This window comes from Neodothiora populina (assembly GCF_041146345.1).
Source record: "Neodothiora populina strain CPC 39397 chromosome Unknown canker_contig_7, whole genome shotgun sequence".
In the NCBI taxonomy this organism is placed as follows: domain Eukaryota; kingdom Fungi; phylum Ascomycota; class Dothideomycetes; order Dothideales; family Dothioraceae; genus Neodothiora; species Neodothiora populina.
In genome coordinates this window covers 324,538-352,378 of record NW_027191415.1, presented here as the reverse complement: position 1 = coordinate 352,378, position 27,841 = coordinate 324,538, and the positions used below count along the sequence as shown (strand labels likewise).

At 51.5% G+C, this 27,841-nt stretch overlaps 8 protein-coding genes across 8 annotated transcripts; 3 read left to right on the top strand and 5 right to left on the bottom strand.

The window, feature by feature from the left end:
* Window positions 1-3,853: 3,853 nt before the first annotated feature.
* On the top strand, window positions 3,854-5,237 carry AAFC00_006193 (uncharacterized protein; the record flags this gene model as incomplete). Its single annotated transcript, XM_069346105.1, has 4 exons — window positions 3,854-4,224; window positions 4,290-4,856; window positions 4,917-5,121; window positions 5,199-5,237. The coding sequence occupies 4 exons, from the start codon at window positions 3,854-3,856 to the stop codon at window positions 5,235-5,237; spliced, it is 1,182 nt and encodes a 393-aa protein (XP_069197318.1).
* Window positions 5,238-6,894: 1,657 nt separating this feature from the next.
* On the bottom strand, window positions 6,895-9,848 carry AAFC00_006192 (uncharacterized protein; the record flags this gene model as incomplete). Its single annotated transcript, XM_069346104.1, has 7 exons — window positions 6,895-7,534; window positions 7,595-7,724; window positions 8,332-8,809; window positions 8,937-9,057; window positions 9,177-9,233; window positions 9,326-9,480; window positions 9,777-9,848. The coding sequence occupies 7 exons, from the start codon at window positions 9,846-9,848 to the stop codon at window positions 6,895-6,897; spliced, it is 1,653 nt and encodes a 550-aa protein (XP_069197317.1).
* A 1,181-nt stretch (window positions 9,849-11,029) lies between these two features.
* AAFC00_006191 (uncharacterized protein) lies at window positions 11,030-12,567 on the bottom strand (the record flags this gene model as incomplete). The annotated part of the gene is made up of 2 exons (XM_069346103.1): window positions 11,030-12,276; window positions 12,444-12,567. The coding sequence occupies 2 exons, from the start codon at window positions 12,565-12,567 to the stop codon at window positions 11,030-11,032; spliced, it is 1,371 nt and encodes a 456-aa protein (XP_069197316.1).
* A 1,643-nt stretch (window positions 12,568-14,210) lies between these two features.
* AAFC00_006190 (uncharacterized protein) lies at window positions 14,211-15,775 on the bottom strand (the record flags this gene model as incomplete). The annotated part of the gene is made up of 2 exons (XM_069346102.1): window positions 14,211-15,158; window positions 15,224-15,775. 2 exons carry the CDS (start codon window positions 15,773-15,775, stop codon window positions 14,211-14,213), a joined length of 1,500 nt encoding a protein of 499 aa, XP_069197315.1.
* Window positions 15,776-17,306: 1,531 nt separating this feature from the next.
* AAFC00_006189 (uncharacterized protein) lies at window positions 17,307-17,613 on the bottom strand (the record flags this gene model as incomplete). The annotated part of the gene is made up of 2 exons (XM_069346101.1): window positions 17,307-17,548; window positions 17,601-17,613. 2 exons carry the CDS (start codon window positions 17,611-17,613, stop codon window positions 17,307-17,309), a joined length of 255 nt encoding a protein of 84 aa, XP_069197314.1.
* Window positions 17,614-18,848: 1,235 nt separating this feature from the next.
* AAFC00_006188 (uncharacterized protein) lies at window positions 18,849-20,126 on the top strand (the record flags this gene model as incomplete). The annotated part of the gene is made up of 1 exon (XM_069346099.1): window positions 18,849-20,126. One exon carries the CDS (start codon window positions 18,849-18,851, stop codon window positions 20,124-20,126), a length of 1,278 nt encoding a protein of 425 aa, XP_069197313.1.
* Window positions 20,127-20,779: 653 nt separating this feature from the next.
* Window positions 20,780-21,604, bottom strand: AAFC00_006187 (uncharacterized protein; the record flags this gene model as incomplete). The annotated part of the gene is made up of 1 exon (XM_069346098.1): window positions 20,780-21,604. The coding sequence occupies one exon, from the start codon at window positions 21,602-21,604 to the stop codon at window positions 20,780-20,782; it is 825 nt and encodes a 274-aa protein (XP_069197312.1).
* A 2,801-nt stretch (window positions 21,605-24,405) lies between these two features.
* On the top strand, window positions 24,406-27,254 carry AAFC00_006186 (uncharacterized protein; the record flags this gene model as incomplete). The annotated part of the gene is made up of 4 exons (XM_069346097.1): window positions 24,406-25,293; window positions 25,398-25,700; window positions 25,754-26,047; window positions 26,100-27,254. The coding sequence occupies 4 exons, from the start codon at window positions 24,406-24,408 to the stop codon at window positions 27,252-27,254; spliced, it is 2,640 nt and encodes an 879-aa protein (XP_069197311.1).
* Between the last annotated feature and the right edge of the window lie 587 nt (window positions 27,255-27,841).

The window sequence follows — 27,841 nt, the reverse complement described above, 5'->3', positions numbered from 1 at the left end:
AACCTAACGGCTCATTGAGAGCATCTTCAAACATGGCAGCGATACGATTGCGGTCGCTTCTCCTGTTCATAGCGACGCTCGTTCGCCTATCGCGCCAGCAGTATGATCCTCTCACAGACTTTTGTCGCCGTTTTGCTCACCAGACGACCGTGATTGACCGCAAACTGTACATCGATGGAGGGCTTGCCAATTATGAGAATCTCGCGCAGAATCCGACAAACTATACTAGTGAGACTCTTCTATGGCCCTGATGGTGGAGCAAAGCTAAGTCTTTACCAGACACCTGGCTATTGTATGCAGACCTGGACGTCGACAATCAGCACTTTCCCCAGGAATATGACAATCTGACGAAAAGCGCGAGCACTCCATCGGTTCAGGGAGGCATACTCTGGGCAGACAATGTTAACAAACTCTTTTATTTGTATGGTGGCGAATACTACGATAGCCCAGCGCAACCTTTCCAGCTCTGGTTCTACGATACCCTCTACGATACATGGAACTCGACAACGACAGATAATTCTGGCGTTTCACGTTTATCGTTTGGAGCAGGTGTTGCTGTAGATGACCGAGCGCTTGGCTTTTACTACGGAGGCTGGCTCAGCAACGCTTCAGTACCAGGGTGGAGTGGACCGCCACTTGCGACCTCGACCTTGCTACAGTATGACATGATAGATAATACCTGGAGCAACAATAGCGGACCGGATTCAACGCCGCGAGCGGAAGGTGTCATGCTGTATATCCCAGCTTCTGATGGCGGCATGCTGGTATATTTCGGTGGTGTGCAGGCTCCATATGGATCTGGTAACAGTACTTGGATTGGGGTAAGTCTCTTCTGATCAGCATGACGAGTAATTTACTGACTATTGTTAGGTACCGATGGATGTTGGTATTATCTGCAGATATCCGTATAGTTGGAGACTAACAGCTAGCAGCAAATCTTTCTCTATGACATAGCAAACAGCAAATGGTATACCCAGACTGCAACGGGAGACGTACCGGACATGCGTCGAAGGTTCTGTGCCGGAGCCACCTGGGCTGCAGACCACAGTTCATACAATATGTAAGCAAAAGAATATCAACTGATTTTACGACGCTCACATACCATAGTTATCTCTATGGAGGTCTATCTATGCCTCCAAATACGCTCGGCTTCGATGATGTCTACATCCTGTCCTTACCATCGTTCAAGTGGATCAAGGTCCGTCCACCTCGTCCAACTCGTTTGATCAGGATATGTATCTGATGATCTTTAGTGGTTTCCTACCGACAACAATGCCACTGCATTCCCACATCATTCACTCACGTGTAACGTGATCGATGGAACTCAGATGATCATCATGGGGGGGACATTCACCAACTCCTCCCAGTGTGATGTACCGCATGTTTATGGCATACACAACCTTAACCTCGGAAAGCAAAATGTCGATGATGCCGAGTGGTATTTTTTCGAGCCAAACATCACGAATTATCAGGTACCCTCGGAGATCATATCTGCTGTGGGAGGAGGGTGAGTTAGACTTGCATGCCTTTAACGACACATTTATGGCCTTTCACTTACTTATCGTGCAGGCTAGCTGGTGGAGCTTCAGTGACAGCACCTGCTGATGGCTGGGCTGCAAATGATCTTCCCGTCTATTTCACCCGGGTGTACACAGCATCCACGAGAACTCCCACTCGTTACATACCAGAATCGACTTCCACACCGTCCTCCAGCCCAAGTCCGAAACCAACTAGCCACACAGGAGCTATCGTGGGCGGTGCAGTAGGTGGTGGATTGGGCCTCATAGCCGTGGTAGCCTTAGTATGGTTCTGTCTACGCAAATGGTACAAGAAAAAGCAAGCAGAGCGTGCCGAATCTTCGCGAGCTGGTCGACCCGGTACACCGCTGCGAGAGATGGATACTTCGCCTAATGGGTGGGCACATTCGATCCACAGCAACAAGCCACCCGACCTGTCATCCATCTCTCGTCATGGCACAGGCTTTGACACCTACTACAACGCCACCGGATCTCCAGTGCTGAGCCCAGCGTCAATAGACAGCGCTAACGGCCATGCGGCTCGAAGCATACCGCGGAATGTTGAACCTCAGGAACTAGGCGGTCACCCGGCATCACCATTTCTCCCGCAGCAACATGGAGCGGTTACAGCTCCTTATTTCCCTCCACCGGGCTCACAAGGGCAGACGTATTTCCCCCCTCCCTCAGCCGCACGAGAAGTAGAGACCCCAGCACCAAATTACGAACTACCTAGCGTGCGAAGTCCAGTCAACACGTACGAGAGGGACCAGCAGCGTCAGACACAGGATACTATGCACGAGAAACCTGCGTTCCCTGTTCTTCGAATCCCTTCTGCAGACGACTAATGATTTTCTGGTTCTCTATCCGTGTCTGATTCAGCATCGTTTTGGTCTTAGCCGTTCGGCAGTTCTCTCGAGAAGAAAGCGCTTTGATCGTGAGATGGGATGTAATTCTAGAGATATGGGCAGGTGTTTGAGGCGTCATTGCGTTTGACGCGAGGAAAAAGGGCTATCTTAATGCATTAATTAGCGACGCAAGTGACTTTAGGCGCTGGCAGGAGTTTGAGTCTGGGTCAAAATATGAGTGAATTAATTACTATTTTGCAAGTGCGGTAATCTAGATCTTATCTAATCTCACAAGTTGTAGCCTGTTTACCCTCGGACCACATTGTGGAACGACCGCGACCCTGTCTCTTACGTTGTAAACAACACTCCTCGAGAAGAGAACTAATAAGTACATATCATTTACCATGTCCGGCCTCATGCAAGACAATAATATCTCACTTACAGACCTGTGTTTGCTTGCATCTTGCTGGCAAACAACCTATCTCGACAGATCACGATTGAAGCCATATTTGTCACCGATCGAGGCGAGCAGCTGACATCAGTGACTTCCCTCCACATCTCCAGATACAACAAGCTGGATTTCGAATGCTGCTTCGATCATGTGACGTGATCGCGCCTGACTATCTTAGCCGAAGCGTAGATGGTCCTTGCCTGACATTGTGACTCAACTCTCCAGACTCCATGTTGACAGAAATCATACTACACCGGTAACAGTGATATGATATGCTACCGTCATCAATATGCATCTCATGCATAGCCTCCAACACTGCCTCAAGAGCGATATGCCAGACTGGACAGAAGTGGCTGAGACGCATGCAGACATGACCAATCACAGAGCGACACCCATCAAAAGAAGTATCCTCGAGTAGTGAAGCTGCCTGGTTTCATCTGTCCTTGACAGCCACTTGAGGTGAGCGACGGTATGTGATATATTTCATCAAGAAGCTACCTTATCAAAGCCGTCGAGTCCACTCCTGTTTCTTCTACCAACCTAACCATTATACGATGATTGATCCTTTCACTTTTGCAACTGGACTTGTGGGCATCGCGTCCCTTGCCATACAATTAGCTCAAATCACTGGAAAGTATGCTATCGAGGTGAAACATTCCTCAGAGGCTATAAGAGATCTGTCTGCAGAGCTGGACCGTCTTGCGCATATTCTCAAACACCTCGAAAATTTTCTAAAGGAGCCAGATGCCACAAAACTTGCCATTAACGAGAGTGCAGTGATGTGTAAAACGAAGATAGCTTGCGAAAGAACACTAAAACAAGCTCAATCCAAAGTAGTCGGTCAAGAGAATGCCACTGGCGTGAAAAAACACACCAAGCGGATGCTCTGGCCCATCAGTAGGCAGAAAACAGCACAGTTAGTCCTTGACATTCAGCGATATACAACGACGTTTCAATTCAGTCTCAATATCCAGGGTTGCCAACTATTATCGAAAACTTCATCAGAGGTGACCGAGGTGCTCAGGATTCAGGAAGCCCAAATGCAGCAGACGAAGGCTCTTGCAGCATCTCTGCCTAGCCTTGGGATAGAACTGGAAGCGTCCCTGAAAACATCTAAAGCGATACTGGAACTTTTGAACTCCGATGCGTTCACGCAAACTCTGGCTGGAGTGATTCAAGATAACCAAAGTACGTTGTTGCTGGAAGCCAATGACATTCGAAGAAGAGACGATCTCCTCGCGTGGCTCACACAGATCGACCCGTCTTCCTATTATCAAGCAGCCCTCGACAAACACCTAGCTGGGACGGGTGTATGGCTGTTGAATGACTCCCACTTCCAGGAGTGGCGGAGCGGCCCAGGTTCGATATTGTGGATTCACGGGATCTCAGGCAGTGGAAAGACCAAATTGATGTAAGTCATTTGTATAGTTTTCCGAGTGCACTTGCTAAAGAATACACTTGCTGAGAATTGAATAGATCGAATCTGATATCAACTCAAATCAACCATTTTCATCAGATGATTTACTACTATTTCGACTTCAACGACGTGAAAACACTCTCAATCACGAGTCTGTTGTGCTCATGCATCTCGCATCTAGTACGAAGACTGCCGTACAAGGAGATACCCGTCGATGTCACTCAACTATTCTCGGAGCAGACGAGCAATAGAGAACCATGGGCGGACCAGGTACCTGAACTCGTGATGGCCCTAGAGTCAGCATTATCGCTTTATCCTTCTGTCCTCATAGCCGTCGACGCGATTGACACAACCGAATGGGACATCGGCTCCTATACCATAGAACTTCTCGCGAAGTTGACAGCCTCCGGGAAAGTGCATGTGGCTGTTACGGGAACCCCCAGTAATTATATGCTTGGACCACTGGAGGCCTGTGCCAGTACTAAAATCGCGGTTGATGGTCTATCACACGAAAAAGATATCGCGTACTATATTGATCAACGTTTAGCATCTAGTAACTTGCACAAATGGCCACTCACAGCCAAGGACAGTATACGTAAAGGGCTTATGTCATCTGCTGGTACTCTGTAAGATTGTCGCTTTTTCGATTGTCGCCGAGGGTACGATGAATGTCTGACAAGTACAAGCTTCCGTTGGGTAGCTCTATCCATCGATGCACTGGAAGGCTGTCTTACGTTACCGGTACTGAAACGTACACTCGACAATCTTCCACATGACTTGTTTGGTATGTACAGGAGGACTCTAACAACAATCGACGCAGACTGCGTCCACCTTGCAAAGAGAGCCCTGTTTTGGTTGATGTGCTCTGGATTCTCACTAACGGTTGAGGCGGTGTGTACTTTCCAAGATTTATGTCTGGAGCTATGTCAATACTTTAGAAGATTTTACTAATCGTGTTCCTTGGCCAGCTCGCAGAAATAATGTCTATTGGTGGAGATGAATCATGAGATGTCATCTGACTGTGTCCATCCATTGCTAGTCGATGAGCGGAATGCGCTTCCGGGACAGTTTCCTGACCCCGATGATGTTGTGGTTATCGTGTCACATGACCATCGTTCGCACAAAAAGAAGGCGGGTCTCGATGTTGAGGATGCATCGTCCGGAACAGATGATGCTCACGCCTCCGAGGTGGAAGTCCGTGATGATCCTTACAAACTGAAAGACGAGGCCAGTGAGGTTCTTGTGCAACAAAATCTCAACGAATCTGATCATTATATGCGCCCCACGCTGCACAAAAGGAAGACCAATTTCCACACCGATGATGCATCTTCTGGAACAGAGGATTCTCGCGCCTCCCAAGTAGAAGACCACGACGATCCTTCCCGGGGGGGGGGGGGGGGGGGGGGGGCAGTAACGATCATTGAGATACTCAGGGAACCATCCACCGACCGATCTACTGACCGATCTTCCAGAAGGCCTGAAGCTCCGCCTATCGAGGAAGAAGACTACGATAGTCCTGCCTAGAAGTTAGTCCCTACTTTTCAGGTTTTAGTACGTTGGTCTTCGCAAGTACCTCTTAGCTTTTCCTGACGATGAATTTACAAAATGAAACATTCCTTCTTTCTTAGAGTCGTCTGGCAGTCATCAGCGCCTCGACCTCCTTCGCCCGTCAATCTTCCATTTCTTCGCGAGGAAAAATTAGTCCCAAACGTGATGCCAAATTCCTCATAGATCACAACCACTCTGAGCGAACATCTTGTCCATGAAAATACACTTGACACGACTGGATACTCCAGCGATATCCCTGAGACGAGACTGCGTCTCGTTACCGTCTCGTGACAAATACGCGGAAAGAGAGGCTAGGAGAGAGTGAGAGGCCAGGAGAGAGTATGAACCAATCAAGACGATGAAGTCTTTCATTCGTCATCCGTTCTCTCCACTCTCGTCCTCTCCCTCTCTCCTATATATCGTTTCCTTCTAAAATGGTGAGAGGAATAAGTAGACGATTAGGAAGATTACATACAATATACAATAGCAAAGACTAGTAGGACAAATGGATATCGATATTAGTATCCTTATGTCACGCTTTTCCACCTTAGCAAACATCCTTGTATCTTGTTCTACTCTTAAATTGCATATACATGTATTCACATCTACACATACAAACACGTACATCGACGCCTCTTACCTACACGAATCACTATCCGTTGCCTACTTCCTTCTGGTGATCACTTGGCAACAATCATCCGTCATCGTTCTGTTAATGCTCATGGTAGACACTGACAAAAGACGGATATGAAACGAGACAGGCAAGAAACAAAAGAAAAAGAGGCACAGAATATATATTTTAGATTTGCATCATTTTCCATTTCTTCCAAATTCTCTCTATGATTCTTTTTCCTTTTGTTTCCCTCTTGTTCTTTGGCGGGGCCTATTTTACACACAAATACAACAAAAAAGCAAAAACAAGAGGGGGTTTCGACACAAAAAGAGCAAGAAACTTCAGAGAAAATGGAAAAAACTTGCGAGTGGATATGAATATGGTGGGGGAAAAGCGGAAAAGGGTAGATTGGAGAAATAGCCGTTCGATAGGCTAGACATTCCAAACCAAAGCCATCAAATCAGGGGCGTTTGCTTATATCAAGAGTCTAATAGACGACTAATCTATAGGAAGCTCTTGGTGAAGTCGACGGTGACCTGCTTGAGCTTGGCCTCGAGCTCCTTGGAGAGGGAGCCCTCCTTGTGGATGGTGTCGAGGATGGACGTCTCGTTGGTGCGGAGGTGGGCAAGGAAGTCAGCCTCCCAGCTGAGGATCTTGTTGACGGGAACGTTGTCGAGGAGACCGTTGACACCGGCGTAGATGAGAGGAACCATCTCCTTGACGTCCATGGGCTGGTACTGCTTCTGCTTGAGGAGCTCGGTGAGACGCTCACCACGGTTGAGGGTCTGCTTGGTGGCGGCATCGAGATCGGAACCGAACTGAGCGAAGGCGGCAACCTCACGGTACTGAGCCAAGAAAAGCTTCAGGGAACCGGCGACTTGCTTCATGGCCTTGAGCTGGGCGGCGGAACCGACACGGGAGACGGAAAGACCGACGTTGATGGCGGGACGGATACCCTTGTAGAAGAGCTCAGCCTCCAAGAAGATCTGGCCGTCGGTGATGGAAATGACGTTGGTGGGAATGTAAGCGGAGACATCACCACCCTGGGTCTCAATGATGGGGAGGGCAGTGAGGGAACCACCGCCGAGCTTGTCGTTCATCTTGGCGGCACGCTCGAGGAGACGAGAGTGGAGGTAGAAAACGCTGGAGGTAAAAAGGTTAATTTTGAAAGGCTTTGATGAAAAGATAAGAAACAAGACTTACTCTCCGGGATAGGCCTCACGACCGGGAGGACGACGGAGGAGCAGAGACATTTGACGGTAGGCGACGGCCTGCTTGGAAAGATCGTCGTAGATGACGACGGCGTGGCGGCCGTTGTCACGGAACCACTCACCTAATGATGGTTAGCAAGTGTGATGATCATGATAAAGTAGCAAAGAAATGTGAAGTGTGTGCAACGTGTAACGTGTCAAGTGGCTTTGATGAGGTGCTTCTTGGAAAGCTTGTGTGCATCAAGATGCTTTGCCTGGGCGACCGATTTGTCGCATGGCTTGCAGTAGTGGGTTTTATTGGCCTTTTCGTGAGCGGAGTGCGCCGGCCGACGGTTGACTTCCAGCAGCACCATGAGCGATGGCGACTTGCTGTGCGTGAACGTCGGAAGCGTTGTGTCGTCTGAGTGCAGAGGAGCTCGCGAGGGGTTCATCGCAGATTTTGCACTCATATCTGCGTTGAGCTTTCGCCTTGTTGCGAGCACGAGCATGGGAAGCATTGACTTTGGTTTTGTTCTTGTCGGTCCACGTGCTCCTCTCCATCCGCTCTCTCGCCAGGAATGCCTCAAGATCGATTGCACGCTCGCGATCGTAGGCAGCCTTGCTGATGAGTTTGACCCTCTGCGTAGTGCGGTGACTTCTCCAGGTGGGGGGAGGTAATGGTGCCGTGAAAAGGGAAGGTGCAAGTGGAAGAATCACGTGAGATATGGGGAAAGGAAAATAAGAACATACCCATGGTGCAACCGGTGAAGGGAGCAAGGTACTGGAGAGGAGCGGCCTCAGAGGCAGTGGCGGCGACGACGATGGAGTACTTCATGGCGTCGTTCTCCTCAAGGGTCTGGACGAGCTGAGCGACGGTGGAACGCTTCTGTCCGATGGCGACGTAGACGCAGTAAAGCTTGGAGGCTTCGTCGCTGCCAGAGTTCCACTTCTTCTGGTTGAGCATGGTGTCGAGAGCGACGGCAGTCTTACCGGTCTGACGGTCACCAATGATCAACTCACGCTGGCCACGTCCGATGGGCACCATGGCGTCGACGGACTTGAGACCAGTCTGCATGGGCTGCGAGACGGACTGACGGGGGAGAATGCCAGGAGCCTTGAGCTGAGCACGGCGCTTCTCGGTGGTCTTGATGGGACCCTTGCCATCGATGGGGTTACCGAGAGCATCGACGACACGGCCGAGGAGCTCGGGACCGACGGGGACATCGACCTGTTGGGGGGGATTGTAAGCAAGACCATGACTTTTGATGAATTGATAGTAAAAAGGACAAGACGTCGGTATACACCGGGTGGCGACGGTGACAGAGAAACAACAAAAGAAAGAGATAGACACATACAATCTCTCCGGTACGCTTGACAGTCTCGCCCTCCTTGACGAGTCTGTCGGAACCGAAAAGCACAACACCGACACGGCCGGCCTCGAGGTTCATACACATGCCCTTGACGCCAGAGGCGAACCTGTTAGAGAAAGTGGTCAGTGCTCTTGCTCTTGCTGTTGCGCTTGCGCTTATTTTCGCCGCAAGCTGCAGAAGCTCTGGGATGCGGCGGAAACAGAGGGACGATGGTGTATAACATACTCGACAAGCTCCTCAGCCTGGACGTTGGCCATACCGTGAACACGGGCGATACCATCACTGTTGCAGTCTGTCAGCTTCTTTTTCTCTTTTTCTTTCCGTCTGCTCTTCCATGTTGCCACGAGCCATTGACGGTCCAGAGACAAACATACCCAACGGAGAGGACGCGTCCAGTCTCGGCGAGCGACTGCTCATCCTGGACACCGCGGATGCGGGCCTCGAGGAGAGTCGAAACCTCAGTGGGAGTGGCCTTGGCGTCGGCGGCGTAGCTGCGGATGCCAGAGGCGATGGGAGCGGCGGCGCGAGTCTGTAGTCAAGAGAAAAAAAAACCAATCAGTCTTGTGCTTCCTCGTAGCCATCATCTAGAGTCATTGTAGATGGAGAAAAAGGGCAGTAAGGTTTTTTAAATGTCCTCCAACACCACCAACCACCGGCTGCTCTTTGCCCGGCGCGTCGACCCGGGCCCGGCGGCAAGCATTGCGAGGTGCAAATTGTCTGCAATAGCTCTCAATGCTCTCCGCCGTGGCCATTGATGCGGGCGACCAGGTTTTCCGAGAGCTGCAGGTGGTGGTGGCGGCGATGGAGGTGTGGGCGACGACGTACAGCAGAGATTGCCTGGCGGGCGCCGGCGACCGAGGTGGCCTTTCCGGCCTGTCGGAGAGCGGTTCTGAACATTGTGACTTGTGTGTGAGAGGTACAGAGGAAAAAACAGATCAGAAACCCCTTGGTGTTGAGATGGGAAAAGCCTCTGAGGCGGAAGTGGGAGATGGGATTGGAGGAGTGGAGATAGGAAGAGGGAGGAGAGATGGTCGGAGAGTCGAGGTTGAGACGAGGAAGGTGCGAAGCTGCTCTTTCCTGCCGTGCTAAGCCTAAGCTCAGGTAGGAGCCCTTTGCCCTCTGCCCTTTGCTTCCTGCTTCTTCCTGCCCCCGGCCTGCTCTTGTGGCTTCCTGCTTCGCTGCGAAAGCTTCCTCTGAAATTGATCCGTGCTTTCTCTGCTCCGTCCTCGTTCTTCCGATCACATCCCAGATCGCACGGTCACGTGCAGATCATCCGCTTTTCTCATCCATCACTCTTGTTGGATTCTGTCGTTATCTGATATTATCTGCTATATCTATATGTGAACAAATGTCCATGCTTCTTATGCTTCTTCTGTCTCTGGTATCCACCCTTCCTTTTGTTGCTTGCGACATGTGCTGCTAAACACTTTGTCGAACATCCTCTGCTGGACTGATCTGCCCCGAGGCTTGGCGGTCAATGATGTAGAAAAACACCCACACACGCACACACACATATCTTGGCAGTAGTGGATCCACAACTCGGACTTGGAACCACCTTACTGTACTTGCACACTACATCCGATGAATCATACACATATCTATGCTCCACATACTGTAGTATCATCGAAGTTAACAAAGAGAGAATGGTCACATAACAATCACGCGAGAATCAATCCAACGGAATTCCGTTCATTTCCTGTTAAAGAGCTACTCCTTCGGATTACATTCAAGTGTACCTACTCGCCAATAGTCACAGATCCCCATCCTTCCCCCCTTGCAAATGACATGCCCAGCAGAATCATATCCTCGTATATCGCAGAAAGAAAGAGAACCCCACTTGGCTCCTCAAACCACTAAACACCCTCCCCTCTGTGGCCTGCACCTACCAGCGTTGCTTCGATGAGGAATATAGGGTAAAAGCCAAGCAACAAAAGAAATAAAAGACATCCATACCCATCCGTCCGAAAATAACATCAAATCGTGCGTGACCCGTAAATCATTCGTGAAAATCAGTCCAGGAGTAAACAAATGCGATTCATGCGCTTCTTCTCCTGCCTGCTTGCTCCTCTCCGTTCTGCTCATGCGCCTACACCCACACTCCTCGCAACGGAGCTGAGGCGCAGCTTCTTGAGCCCCAGTCCTGTTTTGCCGACTTCTCGTGCGCATCCGCTGACTTCGCCTACCTCGCCCATACTGACCTCGAGTCGCCCTGCTTCCCTGCCCAGAGAGTAGCCGGCCGAGAAACTGAGTGCGCTGATCACGACACCCACCCCCGCCACGACAACCCACGTCAGCAGCGTCGGCGTCACATAGAAGTCGCCTGTTCCATCCGTGTACCCGGCATACCCAGAAGGTGAACTCCGTCGCTTCTTGGTCACTCGGCGATCCTTGGACGAGCTGCGTCCGGATGGAAGTGTCGCTCTTCGCTTACCTTCAGCTTTGAGCGCCGCAGCGGATCGCATATCAGCAGAGCCGGTCGTCGACGTGCTGCTGCGACGGATGGTAGGCTTGAATGCCGGCTCGTCAAGTGCTTGTGCAGCGCCTGGCACTGAAGCCGGCGCATCTGCTTCTTGGCTCAGAGCTGACTCGGGCACAATGCGTAGACTCCCTGGCGCGGGCCGGTTTGACACAACCCGGGGCGCAGAGGTCGGTGCTGCCTGTTTCTTTGGCAGGCCTCGCGTTGCTCCTGCGAAAGATATCAACGTGTTGAGACTAGCGCGCAAAGCTGCATCGTGGTCTGCGGCGGCATCATGGCTCGGAGACAGCATGTTGTATGGAGAATGCTGCGTCTGACGGGATGGGTAAGAATGTCTGGCTGCAGAGCGAGCAGCAGGCCTCTCTATACCGGCGGGGAAATAAGAGCCGGGCACAGCCTGACTTCTGCCAGCGCTTGAGGCATGCGAGAAGGCGTTGGGCTGGGGCGTGAACATGTGGTCGGTGTGGATGGGGTAGTTGATTGCCGTCCTGTCGTCCTCATCCTCGTCATCCTGACCCTCATCGTCTTCATCCGAAGCTGTTGACTGCACAGCAGGACTTCTCGCAGCAGGGCCGAGTCCCATGAAAAGACCCTCGTTGGACGAGGTCATCACTCTGTCTGGCTCGCTCTCACTCTCGTCGTACTCTTCCTGGCTGCTGGTTGCTCCCAGGCTGGGCGCTCTGTTCGTGATGTTGAGGTGCGAGGGATCACCTCCATGTCGTAGTCTGTGGCGACGCCTGTTGAGAGGTTGCTGTCGCACACGCAGTCCAGTAGTCACGATCTCGTCGTTGACCGAAGACAGTGATGACGACGACGGCTGCGACGATATCTCAATCCACGAATCTGTGTCTGAAGTATCAGTGAGCGGTGAGCTGGCAGGACACGGCCATGACCACGCAAGATCCATGGCAAGTGTTGCGAACTAGTACATGGTGACAAGACAAGAGAGTAAGGTATATATGTGACGAGTCCATGACAGCCCAACGACATCAAGGGGATTGGCACAGTCAACATACCTTCTGACCGCGGCCTCTGGTTGTTACATGACGATCGCTGCGCCAGAGAAAGGGCGTGACCTGCTCGTTGGTGATGCTCTCTGGCACCGGGCTCCCCTGACACCATCATAGGCGAAGTTGACATTGATTATCGTGAGGTTCTGTGTCCGAGACACCCAATGCAGAGATATAGAAATGACACGGTGGTTCAACGACGAGAGATGAACTCGACTGAACGCCTAAAGGGCTAAGGTTTAGGCACGGTTGAACAGGCAGAAGGCAGAGAGCAGCGATAGAATGGTCAAGGGAGGTTGGTTGGCTCCTGTGTCCACGTGCCCGAGGGGCTCAAGGCTGAGGTGATGATAGAGAGAGCGATGACGATGTCCGCTCAACTCCACTCGGGGACGTTGAAGCCTAAACTCCCCCCAGATCTGGCTGGGCAGGTGACTTGCGTTGGATGATTGAGGTTGATATCTCGGGTTCGGCGAGCGGAAGAAGGCACCAGTGTGGTCGGATCACACACATACACACACCTACCCGAAAAAGGGGGAAGGGGGGATGCGATCTAGTTATATGAAACTAGATGATGACTGGACACTGGCTTGATGAATGATGCCCTTTGTGTCACCAGCGGTGAGGTGGTCGTCGAATGATGGCGTGGGGAATGGGAGTGGGGATGAGACGCACAACGCCTTCTCTCGGCCCGCCGCCCACTACTTTGGATGCACAGTATTTGCAGATTGCAACAATAATGCAATAACTACTAGAATGTCGCAGATAAGTGACAGGGTCTACGTAAACCTGCTTGTGCGTCTGCGCGCGTAGATGTCACCTTCTCAGTCGACTGTACAGCAAATATGATGATAAATGACCAGATGACAGACCCGGTGCGATAGGTCAAGAGAGGGGCTGCTGCAGCAGATACCAGCTAGGCTTCGAAGACCCTGGCTCTGGCCCGCGTCTTGGGCGGATGGGCTTTCATGCATACAGTATCATGCAGTGCAGCCGCCTCCTCACTCAGACGTTCACCAAGGCACGCACGAATCGGGAGAAACGTTATGGAAATACATGCAGGCGGTCAAGCCATCATCTAACAGAATGCGCTGCCACCGATTTCGGATGCTTTGTTTAACGCTATCTGCGACTCATTGGTATCCTCGTATAAAGCTACTGTACGCCCATGACTTGGTCGTAGGCCCACAAGTGCTTGCGCCGTCGAGACACTTGATAGGTCAGGCGCCATTGTCGGACGGCTCCCAGAGACATTCCACACCTTGACGGGTGACATGATCGAAGCATTAGTGTTTCTCATCATCAGACCACAGTGATCCTGTACGACCAAGGCACGCTGATAATCGTGGCAGGTATGCCTTGTGTGCTGTAGTCGTGACTCGAGAGTGTATGGAGATGCTGTTGTGGGCGCAATTGAGACAACGTCAACGCGCATGAGTCGGACGACTTGCGCATCTTTCTAATGATTGACAACATGACCATCACCCAAGGGGCATGACAACACAATCACAGAGGGACACGAGTGGACGACAGTTGAAAGTACTTGATCTTGAACTCTGTCATATCTCAGCTATTACTGAACTACTACATAGTGCCCCACAGACGTGAATGAGTATAAGACTGCAAACCGCAAAGGAGACCCCTTACCTATCCCGTGAGCAAAGAGGGAGAAAGTACCCCGTGAAAAACGCCTAATATACTTTTAACCGTAGCCGTCATGTACAAAATCAATACAGGAGACAAAGTGAATGCCTTGAAATGGTGGAAGCGAAACGCTTAGTCGAAAGAGACCTTGCTGCCGGCGAAGGCGCCAACTCCACCACGGTTGGTGGAGAAGTTGCCACGGCCACCACGGGAGTCACCTCTGCCACCACGACCACCGCGGCCACCACGGTCACCGAAGCCACCGCGACCGCCACGGCCACCGCCGCGACCACCGAAGCCGGAACCACCACGGCCACCACCGAAACCGCCACCGCGGCCACCAGCGTTGCTGTTGTCGCGAGGGGTGGAGAAGTCGAGACGGATGGGACGGCCGTCAACATCGGCACCGTTCATCTGGTCAAGAGCACCCTGGGCCTCCTCGACGGAAGAGAACTCAATGTAACCGTAACCCTTGGGGGCTCCGGTGTCACGGTCGGTAGGAAGACGGATACCGTTGATGTTACCATACTCGGAGAAGTAGCCAGTGAGGCTGTCCTGGGTGGTGTCGAAGGAAAGATTACCGCAGAAGAGAGTGGCGGAGGGAACGCTCTTCTTGTCACCGTACTGCTGGGCGCGGTTGTTGACGCGGTTGCCCTGGTCCTGCTTGGGCTGGCGGGGCTGGCTGAAGTCGCATCTCAGAGCGCGACCGTCAACCTCGGCACCGTGCTTGTTGTTGAGAGCCTCAATGGCAGCATCGGTGTCGGCGAACTCGACGTAGGCGAAGCCCTTGGAGCGGCCAGTGTCGGCGTGGGTGATGACACGGACGGAGACGGGACCGCACTCCTCGAATTCACGGCTGAGCCAGTCCTCGTCAACGTTCCAGGAAAGACCACCAACGAAAAGAACGTTGGAGGGAGCGGAGAACTCGCCCTCGTGCTTGACCTTCTTGGTGGGACCGGCAGATGCCTCGGTCTCCTCAGCCTTGCGCTTCTTGGAGGGCTCCTCGACCTTCTTCTCGACCTTCTCCTCCTCCTCCTCGTCGGAGTCGTCGGAGTCGTCGGAGTCATCGTCGGATGAAGCCTGGAGAACGAAATGTCAGTCATGTCCCTTCACGATGTTCTGGATGTGTTGTGTTCGAAACGTACCTTGGCGGCAGCCTTGGTGGCGGGCTTCTCGTCCTCGGACTCAGAGTCAGAAGAGTCAGAGTCGGAAGAGTCCTTCTTGGCGGCAGGCTTCTCATCCTCGGACTCGGAGGAGTCAGAGTCGGAGTCAGAAGAGTCGTCCTTGGCGGCGACCTTCTTTGCAGCACCGTTGGTCTTGGGGGCGGGCTTAGCCTCGGCCTCGGCCTCGGAGTCGCTGTCGCTGTCGCTGTCGCTGTCGCTGTCGGAAGACTCCTCCTTCTTTGCGGCGGCCTTCTTTGCAGCAGGCTTGACCTCAGCCTCAGACTCGGAGGAGTCAGAGTCAGAGTCGCTGGCCATCTCCTCGTCGCTGTCGGACTCGGAGGAGCTGGGCTCGGGTGTAGGCTCCTTCTTGGACTTCTTGCTGCTCTTCTTCTCGGTGACCTTGGCGGCCTTCTTTGCGACCTCCTTGGACTTGGCCTTGGGGGTCTCAGCGGGCTTGGTGACACGGCCCTCCTTGACGGCGACGGGCTTGACGGCCTTGGAGTCGACCTTCTTGGTAGACTTGTCCTTTGCCATTGCGATGGAGTTTGATGGGAATACTAGAAGTGGAAGGATTAGCTGGAGTCACTCACTGGTAGGTTCTTTGTGGTGGTTTCGCATCAAGACGCGGCTTGATCGAGTAACGAATGTCGCAGGATGCAACAGCGACAGCGCTTCTTTGAGAAGGAAGATTCGAGCCGACTTTTGTGATGAAACAGCAAGTCGACTCTTGTGCGGCAACGCCCTCAGTTTCCCCAAGATCACTCTGGTAGGTGATTGGTTCAAAGCCAACAAGCCCTCAAGCCCACTGTATGTGCACAAGTCTGCAAGGCCAATGTGTTCCCACAAGAAAAAGTGCCGAGAGACGTAGGATGTGACATGGTCTGATGATAAGCCGTCTCTACTGATATCGCAAACGCCCACTGCCCACTGTGTACTTGACAGTATCTGCTTCACGCAAACCCGATCTACGCGAAGAGAAAGTAAAAACCCACTGGAGAGATGCCACGAACCCACTGAAAAAGTGTCTTTTGAAATGTGAAAAGTACGAAGGGAGCTGTGAGATGCTTCTTCGTGGAGGAAATATGCGAACTTTTTCTGCTCTTGATAAAAGAAGAAAAGGATAAAGGTGAGAAGTTCTTGCAAAGCTGAAGAGGGAAGGAAGGAAGGAAGGATGGGTAGGTGCTCGAGTTTGGAGACTGCATTTAAGCAACTTTTTGCGCCCGCCTGGCAGAAAATCTCGGATTTTTCGAAGCTGGCGCCACAATCTCCGCACGTGCGTTCGCGCTAGTGAGACCCTGGTTGCTAAGTTTCCTTCGTTGCCTCGCCTCGGCGTCTGGGTGAGCTGGGGATGCGCATTATATTGAAATGTTTGCTCGCTTGCCCGAGACGATTGAGCATTGATAGGGATCAAGTGAAGCAAGACTGGGAACAAACAGCCGATGAAACACGTCTGCTTCCTCTGATAGACCAATGAACCAGAGAGCACGTGCACAAGAAGACCACTCTTCTACCTCTATCATTATACCAGTTTGTGAGGATGCAGACCAGGTCCATGACCGAGAGTGCAGATCAAAGTCGACAATGTATCTTCCGAGAAAAGGAGATGGAATTGTGTCACGCCTGCTTGCGCTCTGCATATTGAGCTGAAGTACCAGTAACGTGTATTCGTATTGTACTACCTATAGTGTCTACAGCTGCCAACGTACTAGGATGGGAACCCCAGGGCTGAGAAGATCAGAAGCGCAACAAATGCGACGAAGAAGCGATCAGCTGATTGTTATATAGAAGTGTATATATATCCGAGAGGAGGACGGCGCGGAACCATGGAGCAGAAGCACGAATGAGAAGAAAGATGAAGAAGGAGTGAGGTATCATTTATATGCTTATCGTGCAATGGAATATAATGTACATGGAAAGTTTGTATCTTATTCTTACAGCCACACCCTGTCATGCAGCCACCAGCGCGCATCTCTGCCCTGTCCTCTCCTCTCGTTCTCTCTCTCGATATGACTGACGCCTGCGATGATAACGACATTGACGACGGCGATGATTGTTCTCCTTTCCTCTACGGCAAACTGAACCCGAATCCCTGCATACAGCTCCTGTATTTATCCACCAGACTCACACAGTCCTTTTGCGGATCAGCGGCATTGGAGAACAACATGCACTCGTCGCGCGCGGCTTTCTCGTCCTTGCACACACAGCAGGGCTTGGGCTTCGCCGCCGTCGTGTCGGGCGATGATGGAGAGGAGTTGCCGACTGTCATGGAGGGTTTTAGGTCGGCGGCTAGGTTTGAGGTGGAGGTTTCTGTCTTTGAGGTTAGATGGAGAAGAGTGAAGAGGAAGAGAGGGAGACGTACGCGTGGCGGACATGATCGAGGGTCTTCTGTTTTGTGATTAAATCCGGTTGTATGGATTGGTAGGTAGGTAGTCTGATGGTGACGGAGTAGACTGTCAAAGGCGCGGAAGGTGGCGCACTGGTTATTTTCTCGTCGGCGAGGAAGATTGTAGTATTATGACAGTCTGCTTGATTGACTTGTTGACGAGAGGGTGTGATTGTCACAAAGATACAATAATCGAAGCAAAGCAGTGAACTGGTATGATGGAAGTGGTGGATTAAACCGTGGTGATGATTATCAAGCACGTCAGTTTGCGCAACTACAGTACAGAAAGACCCGATTCGCCGTTGCGCTGCCCTTTTGCTTAGTCGCCGTCTACCCTGATTGCCTTACTGCACTTGGTGGAAATCGGAACGACGGCCGGTCAGTCGGTCGGGTTCGTTTGTCACCGGCCGGTACCTCTAGTCAATCAGCCTCAGCCGCCATCGGGATCATCGGAGGGCATTTTCTACGGACTGTCTTGTGAATGGCCTGCCTGCCATGCCCAGCCAGAGTGGATCATTATAAGCCTTCTAGAATATGTACAAAAGTATGACAAGCCAGTGATGAGGTAAAGTACTTGTAGAATAACTCAGGGTGATCCACCGACCTTCCATGCATAATGCACAATGCACAATATGCGGTCCGTCGCAATAGATATGAGAAAGAAAGAAGAGGGTCCAGGTACAATCTCTTGGCTGCCGCCCCTCACTCGAAATTGCTAAAGCAAGACAAAAGGCGAAAAGCAAATGGTCACAGTATTCTTGTTTTCGGTAAAGGTAGGCAAGTATAAGGTCAAGAAAAGAACAACGGTGCTGGGCAGCCAGCCAGAGAGCAAAACAGAAAGACGGTTACTGTTGTATCGATACCTTACCTACTGTACAAGTACGTTGTCATCTGAGTCTAGAAGAAGAGTAAATTGCCCCTCGCTCGCCGATCTTCTTGTTACCTTATTATTCTTGTATAGTAGCTAAGGTACGTTACTGTCCTTTTCGCCTTGTGACGATTGAATAATAGCAATAGTAATAAACATAGCAACCGACTTTTCTTTTTCCTCTTCTTCTCTTCACGCACCAACACTATACATTTACCTCCATAAATACGCACACACAAGTCCGCTACAAAGACGTCAACTCCGTCTCTCTGACTCGACTGAGAAAAAACAAAACAAAAAAAACCGACTGTGAACGGCAACCTCCTCGCAGTCTGGAGTGATTCTTCTCACACGCAATGTCTTCCACAAAGCTCTTCACCCTGGAGGGCAAATCCCTCAAGCTAGACTCTGCCGCCGACATCGAGCCTCACCTCAAGGATCTCGTCGCAAGCAACGATGTGGAAGAGGCGCGCTTCCAGGGCAACACCTTGGGCGTCGAGGCATGCGAGGCACTGGCCAAAGTGCTCGAGACAAAAAAGACTCTGAAGACGATCAACCTCGCCGACATCTTCACTGGACGCCTGCTGTCCGAGATCCCCACGGCGCTGACACACCTGCTTACCGCTCTTCTCGCCCTGCCGAACCTCACCACCGTCAACCTCTCGGACAACGCATTCGGTCTCAATACCGTCGAGCCTCTGCGCCCTTTTCTCTCGCAACACGCCCCTCTGCAGCATCTGATCCTGAACAACAACGGGCTGGGTCCAGCAGCAGGCACTTTAGTCGCTGAAGCCCTGACCCAGCTCGCCACGAAAAAGCAGACGCTGCGCGAGCAAGGCAACGCATCAATCCCCGACCTGGCGACGGTGGTATGCGGGCGCAACAGACTGGAGACCGGCTCCATGGCCGCCTGGGTGCAAGCCTACTCGGTGCACACGTCGATCCAGACGGTCAAAATGGTGCAGAACGGCATCCGACAAGAGGGAATCTCGTCTCTGCTCCAGAACGGCTTGTCTAAATGCCACGCCCTCAAGGTCCTGGATCTGCAAGACAATACCTTTACAGCAATGGGCGCGCGCGCGTTAGCCGACGTCGTGGGCAGCTGGACCCGCCTCATCGAGCTGGGCGTCGGCGACTCGCTGCTCAGCGCACGCGGAGGAGTCATGCTCGTCGACGCTCTGTCAAAGGGCAAGAACACCAGCCTCGAGATCTTGAGGTTGCAATACAACGAGATCGACGCCAAGGGCCTGGACAGGCTCGCCAGAGTCGCAGAGGCCGGCCACTTGCCTGCGCTGAGAAGAGTCGAGGTCAACGGCAACAAGTTCTCCGAGGACCACCCTGCGCTGGAGGTGTTGAAGATAGTGCTGGACGCGCGAAAGGCGCAGCTCGCTCCCGACGCTGACGACGAAGACGAAGACGCATGGGGCATCGACGAGCTCGACGACCTGGAAGACGAAAGCGACGAAGAAGACGGAGACGGAGACGAAGATGAAGACGAGAACGAAGACGAAGACGAAGACGAGGAAGAGAAAATCGTCAAAGAGGCAGACCTCGCAGAGAGCGAGCCCGTGGCCGCAGACCACGACAAGACCATCGACGACTTGGCGGATCGATTGGGAAAGACCGGAATCTAGTTTTTTCTTCTCTTGTTTCTTCTCTGCCCCTTTCGACTGCCCTGCTCCTTTCTCGGTCCGATTCATCACATTGTTGTGTCCTGCTCAGCACCGCGACGACGACGACGACCGGAACATCTTGGATTATCCATCTCCGGCCAAGTTTCTGTCGCTTTTTGCACTTTCGTTTCTATATAGATATATCCATCCTTTTCCACCTTTGCTCTTCTTTGAGATGCAGAACGGAAGAGAAGAATAAAGCCCTCGAAGCCCTGACTACCGGGGAACATGGAGGTTGAATACAATGTGACAAATTACACGATGATCACAGTTGGCATGAAATGTCATGATCTAGGACGTGCGTTAAAGTGTTTAGGTGCGTGGTGAAACCCAACTTTGCTTTGGAGACGGGGGTTGAGGGAGTACAGTATGTGCGCATCTGATCCTTCCCTTGTTGCTCTTGTGGCTATGACACGGGTAAGAAGTGCATATAAGAGAGGACAAGCAAAGTGGTTTATTCATTCCGTTTCCTGATCTAACCCAGTCCCAATCCCGATCCGCCCTGGTCACATCCTTTCTCATCTACTAAAAGAGAAAAAGTACCAAAAGAAAATTCCATCATTAATCGTTAAAATCAATCAAGTCCATATCAGTCTCATCCTCATCACTATCACCTAATGCGCCACGAGCTCGCCGAGCGCAGGACTCGAGCGCGTCTGCAGCAGTCCAACAAGCGACTGCATCCTACTGGGCGGCGCCGGCCTCTGCTGTTTCTCCTCTTGCGCCTGCACTTCGACTTTCTCTTCTTCGTCCCTGACGAACCCAGGCGCCACGCGTCCGTCGCGTCTGCTCTCGCGCAGCCACACGTCTTTGCCGACCGGATCGGCCCAGCTGAGCATGAATTTGGGGAAACGCACTCGGCGCATCGCGCAGCGTTGACGCTCGCTGAGTGCGTATTTCAAGAAACACAGTGCGTCGGCTGTGGACAAGGAGATGTCGACGGCCGAGTCTGACCATGTTCGTCGGAAGGCGATGGCGGAGATTGTGTGGTTTACGAGGAACAGAGATGACGGGTAGCCGCCGACGTGCCATTTGTGGACTACGGCTCCTGACGAAATGTCTGACGCTGTGCAAGGAGACTCGGTCTCCTTCCGCTTGACGCTTATCACTGGTTCGTCTGCCGACGATGGAGTGATTGCGTAGCCGATGATGGTGTCGAGGATCTCGGTTGGTAGGTCCATTAAAGAAGCTTTCTTCTCCTCGTCTTCGGCAATTGCTGCATTGTCGCTTTGCTCGGAGATGGTCCGAGGTGGCAGTACCGGAGGTGTTGCGAGCGAATAACGTCTGCTGTGGTTCACTCGCAGAGCGTACCTGCTGTCGGCCTCATGGTACGTCGAGGATCGAGAGGGTCCTCGCTGGGTACGTGATGAAGGTCTCTGAGGAATAGACTTGAGCCATGAGAGGGTCTCCTCGGGGATTGTGAATTCGAGTTGTGTCATTGTTGTGTGAGTTGCTGTGATGTGGAGCAAGGTAGGTATGGAATCAAGAAGAAAGGGCGTCGAGGTGGCTCAAGATTATAATAATAAACTCAGGTCAAGGCCGAGGTAAAGTATCAAGGCAAACGGTTGCCTTTTCAGATGCTGCACACAGCTGCACCAATGTTTGTCTTACGGAAGTAACCACAGACCAGAGATGTGGTATGCTTGACACTTCCAAGCTGTGCTGTACTGTTTTGTTGTGGGTAATTAAGTGGAGAACTTTCAATCTCAGGGTCACACAGGGTATACGAGTCGGATTCTTCGTTTATAGAGTATCAACGGTGATGGTGCTAATGATGATGGTGGTGGTGTCGAAGTGGATCCAGATAAACGTCGATCTTTCCGAACTTGTCTTGTATCACTTCGTATGCTGCATAGATATTGCAGTATGGGGGAGGGGCGAGAGGCGATTATCCGGGGCGCAGGGAGTTCGATAACCTATCTCCGCCTTTTCTAATCGCTGCCAAAAAGAAAAGGAAGATGAGAGTGGCGAAATCAAGAGCTTTGTCGCTTCTGGACCCGACAAGTAGAGCGAGGACCGACAAGAAGGACTCTATTTTGTTTTCACAACCATAATAAGAGAAAACCCATCGGAGTTTTGTACCGCATTATTAGAAAGCGACCCGGGATCAAGTATCCTATACAAGAGCATGTACCTACTTTTCTCTTCGACACCATCCAAAGTAGCGCAGCACGCGCAGGGGAGAAAGACCCTGAAAACATGGTACAAATGCACAGCACGCAGCTACATCGCAACGGTTTTCCTTCAGGTTCCGAACGCCACATAGAATCGTCCTACTTTCCAGTCTTGATGCTCGATAAGCACGGCAATCGCATTCCGACGAATTGCTCAATTTACTGTTGCCCACTTCCAGACACTTCGAGGTGTCTTTTGCTCTGCACGAATGCACACCTGGAGCTGCCCAAACGTATCGTATATTGTTTTGAAGAGAGGAGCAGCCAGCGTGTGGATGGGTGTTCCATAGACTATAATCCTCACTCATGTATGTCCGGACCCTTTTTCTTTCCTTTCCGCGAAATGCGAGGCAAAGCGCGGATCAACGGCAAATCGCATTCCAGCTCCGGGTAAAGAAGCTCTACCGAACTTGACTTGAAATGTAAAACACAGGAACACGAAACCAGTAGGCCAGACGGCAGACAATGATCGCCGTCGTGCCGAGTCTATTCTTTCTTCCTTGGTATGTTCTACCAAGACTCAAGACGAAGACCATGACGACTTGGTTCCTGTGTTTTTCCAGCATACAGTACCTTAAGGTAGCGTTGTGAGCAGTACGAGGGCACTTGAAGGTACTGTACCTTACGGTAGATAGCACAAGCTCCACGGTCTGAAATGACCCTTGGTAGCATCATCATCATCATCATCATCATCGTGTATGCATCACAGCATGCACAGCTAAGCTGCAGTAGACGAAATGATAGAAACTTACAGAGCAGTCATCATGCATGGAATGTAGATCCTGGCTCTTGCTTTCCATATCTCACCGCTTCCATTTCCATGCATGCAGAAATTACAGGTAGCTGTTGACACATCATGTAGCTGTACTGTAGCTAAGCACCGCGGGAATAATGTGAGCTCCCGCTTTGATTTATCCCATATCTGCAGGGAACACTACGCTTCCTTAACAGCCGAATTTAGGCTGTTTCTATGATTGAAAGTACATTATTGAGTAAGGTACTACCTTAAGGTATTTGTGTGTCGCTTTGCTTACAACTTCTTGTCTTGTGACGCACGCAGCAGCCGTGTCTTCTAGAAACCTGGAAACAAAGCTCAAGCAGTGGTGGCGCTCTATCCCTCTCTTAAGCCTCTGAAGTGACCACACCGTTCGAGTGATTGAATTTGAGGTCCATACGGACCTCGGGCATTTGTTCAAAGACACGAAGCACTATGATTGTAATTGATGAAGATGAGACAAGGTATACAAGCTGTAAGCGCTCTAGTCTTGTCGCTGTGTCGTGAAGAGAGATCACATGCACGGTCGAGGCCGAGGTCTGATATCACAGTGTGCAGATGGCTAGAATTGCGTCGTTTTCACATTCATATACTTGACTTGCAGGGTTTATGCGATCAAGAGCTGAAAGAGACACATGCCATCTCACACAGATAAATGAAGAGCCATGTGATTAGATGCTTGCCTAGGTTAGACTTGACCATTGTACGAAATGTTGCGCGAAAGGGTCCAAGCAGGTGAACACATTTGTGCAAGCAGTCAAGGGTTATCCTGTATTACCATTGCATTCCATAGGTGTACAGTACAGTAAAGTCAACGAGGCGTGAACAAACATATAGGCAAGTGATTACATTACCTTATGGAGTATGTATAGATACTCGAAGACGAATAACAGAGTGGAAGAACCGCGACGTCAGGTGTCAGCCACCCCCACAAATTACTGGGGGCCACCAGCCACACATGGGGCCAAAGCTGTGTCTATACCATCACAATCACATCCCAGGTGTATCGCCGTGGGTGCCTGATATCTGTCTGTTGGATCTCGGTTGATTGCCTTGGTTTTGGAACACAGAGGACATAGTTCAAGAGAGTGGACGAGCGCTGAACCCTTTCTGTATCGACGAAATTACTGCACATGCATGAGTCGTCAAGGATATATATGATACAAATGACATGAGAAGAGGGTTGTGATCCGAGTACGGTGTGGCGTGGACTGTGACTCTGCCACTGCGCATATCCCCAAGCATTTAGACACAAGGAAAAGAAAGAGAATCAAGAAATAACAAAAGCAAGATGCCGCCCGGAACCGCGTCGGACAACGCGTCCATCTTCTCGGGCATCTCCAATGCCCCCTCGCGCATGACCTACTCGCGCCAGCCCCAATTCTCCATAGACACATTCAGCAGCGCCGACTTCATCGTCAAAGACTTCATCGAGGGTCTCTCAGATGCCGCCATACCCGCCTCTCGTCGTTCAGGCATCGGTGCTGCGGCGACGGCAACATCGACCCAGGCATTCGACCCGAAGCCTTTGATCCGCACCTTTGAACAAGCATTGAACAAACTAAAAGGCCTCAGCGAGGATCTAGAGCTGCAGGAAAACGAACTGAGCGGCGGCGTCAGACGCGCAGAAGCACAGCACAACCAAAACATCCGCGGCCGGGAACGCGAGCTCGAAGCCGCCGTCGACAACTTCCACAGACTAGAACGCAGTCTGGACGGCGGCGACTCAGAAGGGGGGAATGCGGCCGTCAGGATCGGTGAGCGATTGGAGGAACTGGATCGTCAGCGTCAGAGGGCGCAGGACGCCAAATTCATACTTCAGTGCTGGATCGAAGTCAGCGACAGGGGTGATCTGAGCAGTCTGGAAGAAGTAAGAAAACTCGGAGGCGGAGAGGGAAAGGTCAGATGCGCCCACATTGCGAGACAACTGCTCAAAATCAGTCAACGACTCGAACCAACATCTCCATCCATCACTAATGGGCATTCGTCTGCCAATGGTCTCAAGATCAACGGTTTGGACGGCAGCGACCAGGACCTCAGACATACAGTCAGCAATAGTGGTGGCGGTAGTAGTGCTAAGACCACGGAGCTCATCGAGAAGTTCCTCGAAGCCTTGGAGAAAGATCTGTTGAAGCAGTTTGATGACTTTTACCGAAGACAAAACTTTGAGGGCATGAAGGTAAATTCCTCTTTCCTTCCTTCCTTCCTTCCTTCCTTGATCATGTCTTACCATCATTGTCCTCCTCTGTATCGACGAAACCAGTGCTAATAAAAGCCTTGCAGGAATGTGCCACTGCACTCAAGGACTTTGGAGACGGAGCCAGCGTCATGGCCCTCTTTGTCAATCAACACCAGTTTTTCATCGACAGGAGCCAACTCGTCACCGAGGAGCTGGCCGCAGACCAAGACACGTGGGATCGCCTGGCCGATCCAGACACGGAACCTCCAGGTGTGGAGCCAAGTCTGCAGAGCTTGGTGGACGAAGTCAAGCTTGTCGTGCAAGAAGAGAGTTTCATCATCCGAAGGGCCTTTCCTTTCTACGAGGAAGTGCTCGCTCGTTTCCTCCAACGCATCTTTCAGCAATCGGTAGGCTCACTCAATTATCCCATCCCCAATATAATTGCTGATATGTTCTCCAGATACAGCAGAAACTCGAGATGGTACTGGACAAAGCAGACTCTGTTTCCTCGCTGGCTTTTCTGCGCTCCCTGCAGGCCAGCAAAGGCTACATCGCCGCTCTCGTGGACGATCTCAAGACTCATGGCTTGACCGAGCATCCGGATCCGGTAACGCCGACCATTGCTGCTGTCATCGACCAGCAGTTAGAAGACCTGTTCGTTCCTTATTTTGTCGGATCATCATACATTGAACGTGAGAAACGCAGCTTGGAAGAGCTCTATTCTTCTCTGCTGTTCAAATACACCACCTACCACGTAAGACATGCCGACCTTGTCTCCTGCTCGTCAGATACTAACACACTTTCAGACTCGACGGAGGAAAATGCCAACTTCTTACCTTGGCTCACTATCAGCACGAAGTCGTGAGCTGATCTCTAGCGCCCGCACAAGCTACCTTGATCGACTAGACTCCTCCGAAACACCCAGCGCTCAGCGCTCCATGCTTCTTCGTATCGCAGGACTGCACACATCCGCCGCGCAGGACAGAGCCGACATTGCCGTGAGCGATGAAGATGGCGCCCTGAGTTTGCCTTACACGAAACGTATGCTCAAGTGGCTAGCAGAAGGTGTCGGTCGTGGTCTCGAACTCACGAGCGGGCACGAAACGCCCAAGGACGTACGAGAGCTCTTAGCTCTACTCATAAACAGCATGGGTGAAGTCTATCTCGAGACTGCACTAGACGCACTTATCGATACCTCGACAACCCAAGAATCCTCGACCAAAGTCGAACCTGATCTATCATTTCTCACAGATTTGCGACCTGCAGTGTCGATACTACACCTGCTGCTAGCGACTATCCAGACATTGCTTATTCCTCTCAGCAGCACAAACGTCACGATCCGCCGAGATCTGGAAAAACAGACAAACAACTTCGTAGACAGGATGGAGAATAAGATCGACACTGTGCTCCAGAAGTCCATCGATGCTTCTTTAGCATGGACGCAGAGATTGCTGTCCCAGCAGAAGAAGACAGACTTCCGACCCAGGGATGACGCGCAGCTACAGTTTGATCAACTGCAAACCCCTACGTGTCTCAGCATCTTCAATTTTCTGTCAAGACGTGTCTACGCACGTGCAGAGGTCGCTCTCAGCGGCAAAGTGCTGGAGTCGTTCTCTCTGGAGCTTGCAATTGGCCTACGAAGTCTCTTGCTCGTCCACCTCCGCTCTTTTGTCATATCCTTGACCGGCGGCCTGGTCGTGTCCAAAGACTTGGCTAAATACACAGAACTCATGCGCATGTGGAAAGTTGGCACTCAGTTCAAAGAGAGTCTCGATGTCCTCAGCGAAATAGCAAATCTGTTTGTCATCAATCCCGAGGCGCTGAGGGAGAGAGTCAGGGGAATCGGCGTCCAGGGCAGTGGTGGCATGGTAGGAGTAGAGAAGGCCGATCTCAGACCGTTCTTGATGAAGAGAGGGGACGCTAATTCTGTAGGCATGCAGAGTGTACTGGCTAGTTTGTAGAGTTGGTCAGGCGGTGGCACTGTTGCGAATCGACTTTCTTTTTCGACTCGCATCCTCACTTCTAGGTCTCTAACGCTTGGGAGACTTTTCACTCAAAAGGACTCGGACAATGCTATCGAGCAATGGACAGCACAGCGCATCAATCCTCAGACCTGACGTCCTGTCCGGCGCCGCTAGACCTGATACACAAGCATATAGTCAACGTGCAAAGTCCTCGCGCGCATGCAGGTAGTTCTCAGCATCGATCGCCGAACCCACAAGTTTATTGCACCTCGAGGCTTCATGGATCTCGTCTCTCGTGTTCTCTTGCATACCATGACGCTCCGAGCGCGACCATTCATAAGAAAAGCCAAACGGATAGCAAAGCTAAATGCAGTACAGAAGACATATAAAAGTTTGCCTCCAATTGATCTTGTGTTCTTTATCCATAGACAGATTGACACTGCAGTCTACTCACATCGAACCTTGATCCTCGAACGAGATTCAAGCAGCACAGCATACAAACAACAAGACTCGGAACACACGTTCTCGAAGCATTCAATGCCAACCACCTGGACTCAAGGAAAAATGCACCATTCAGTCGAGTT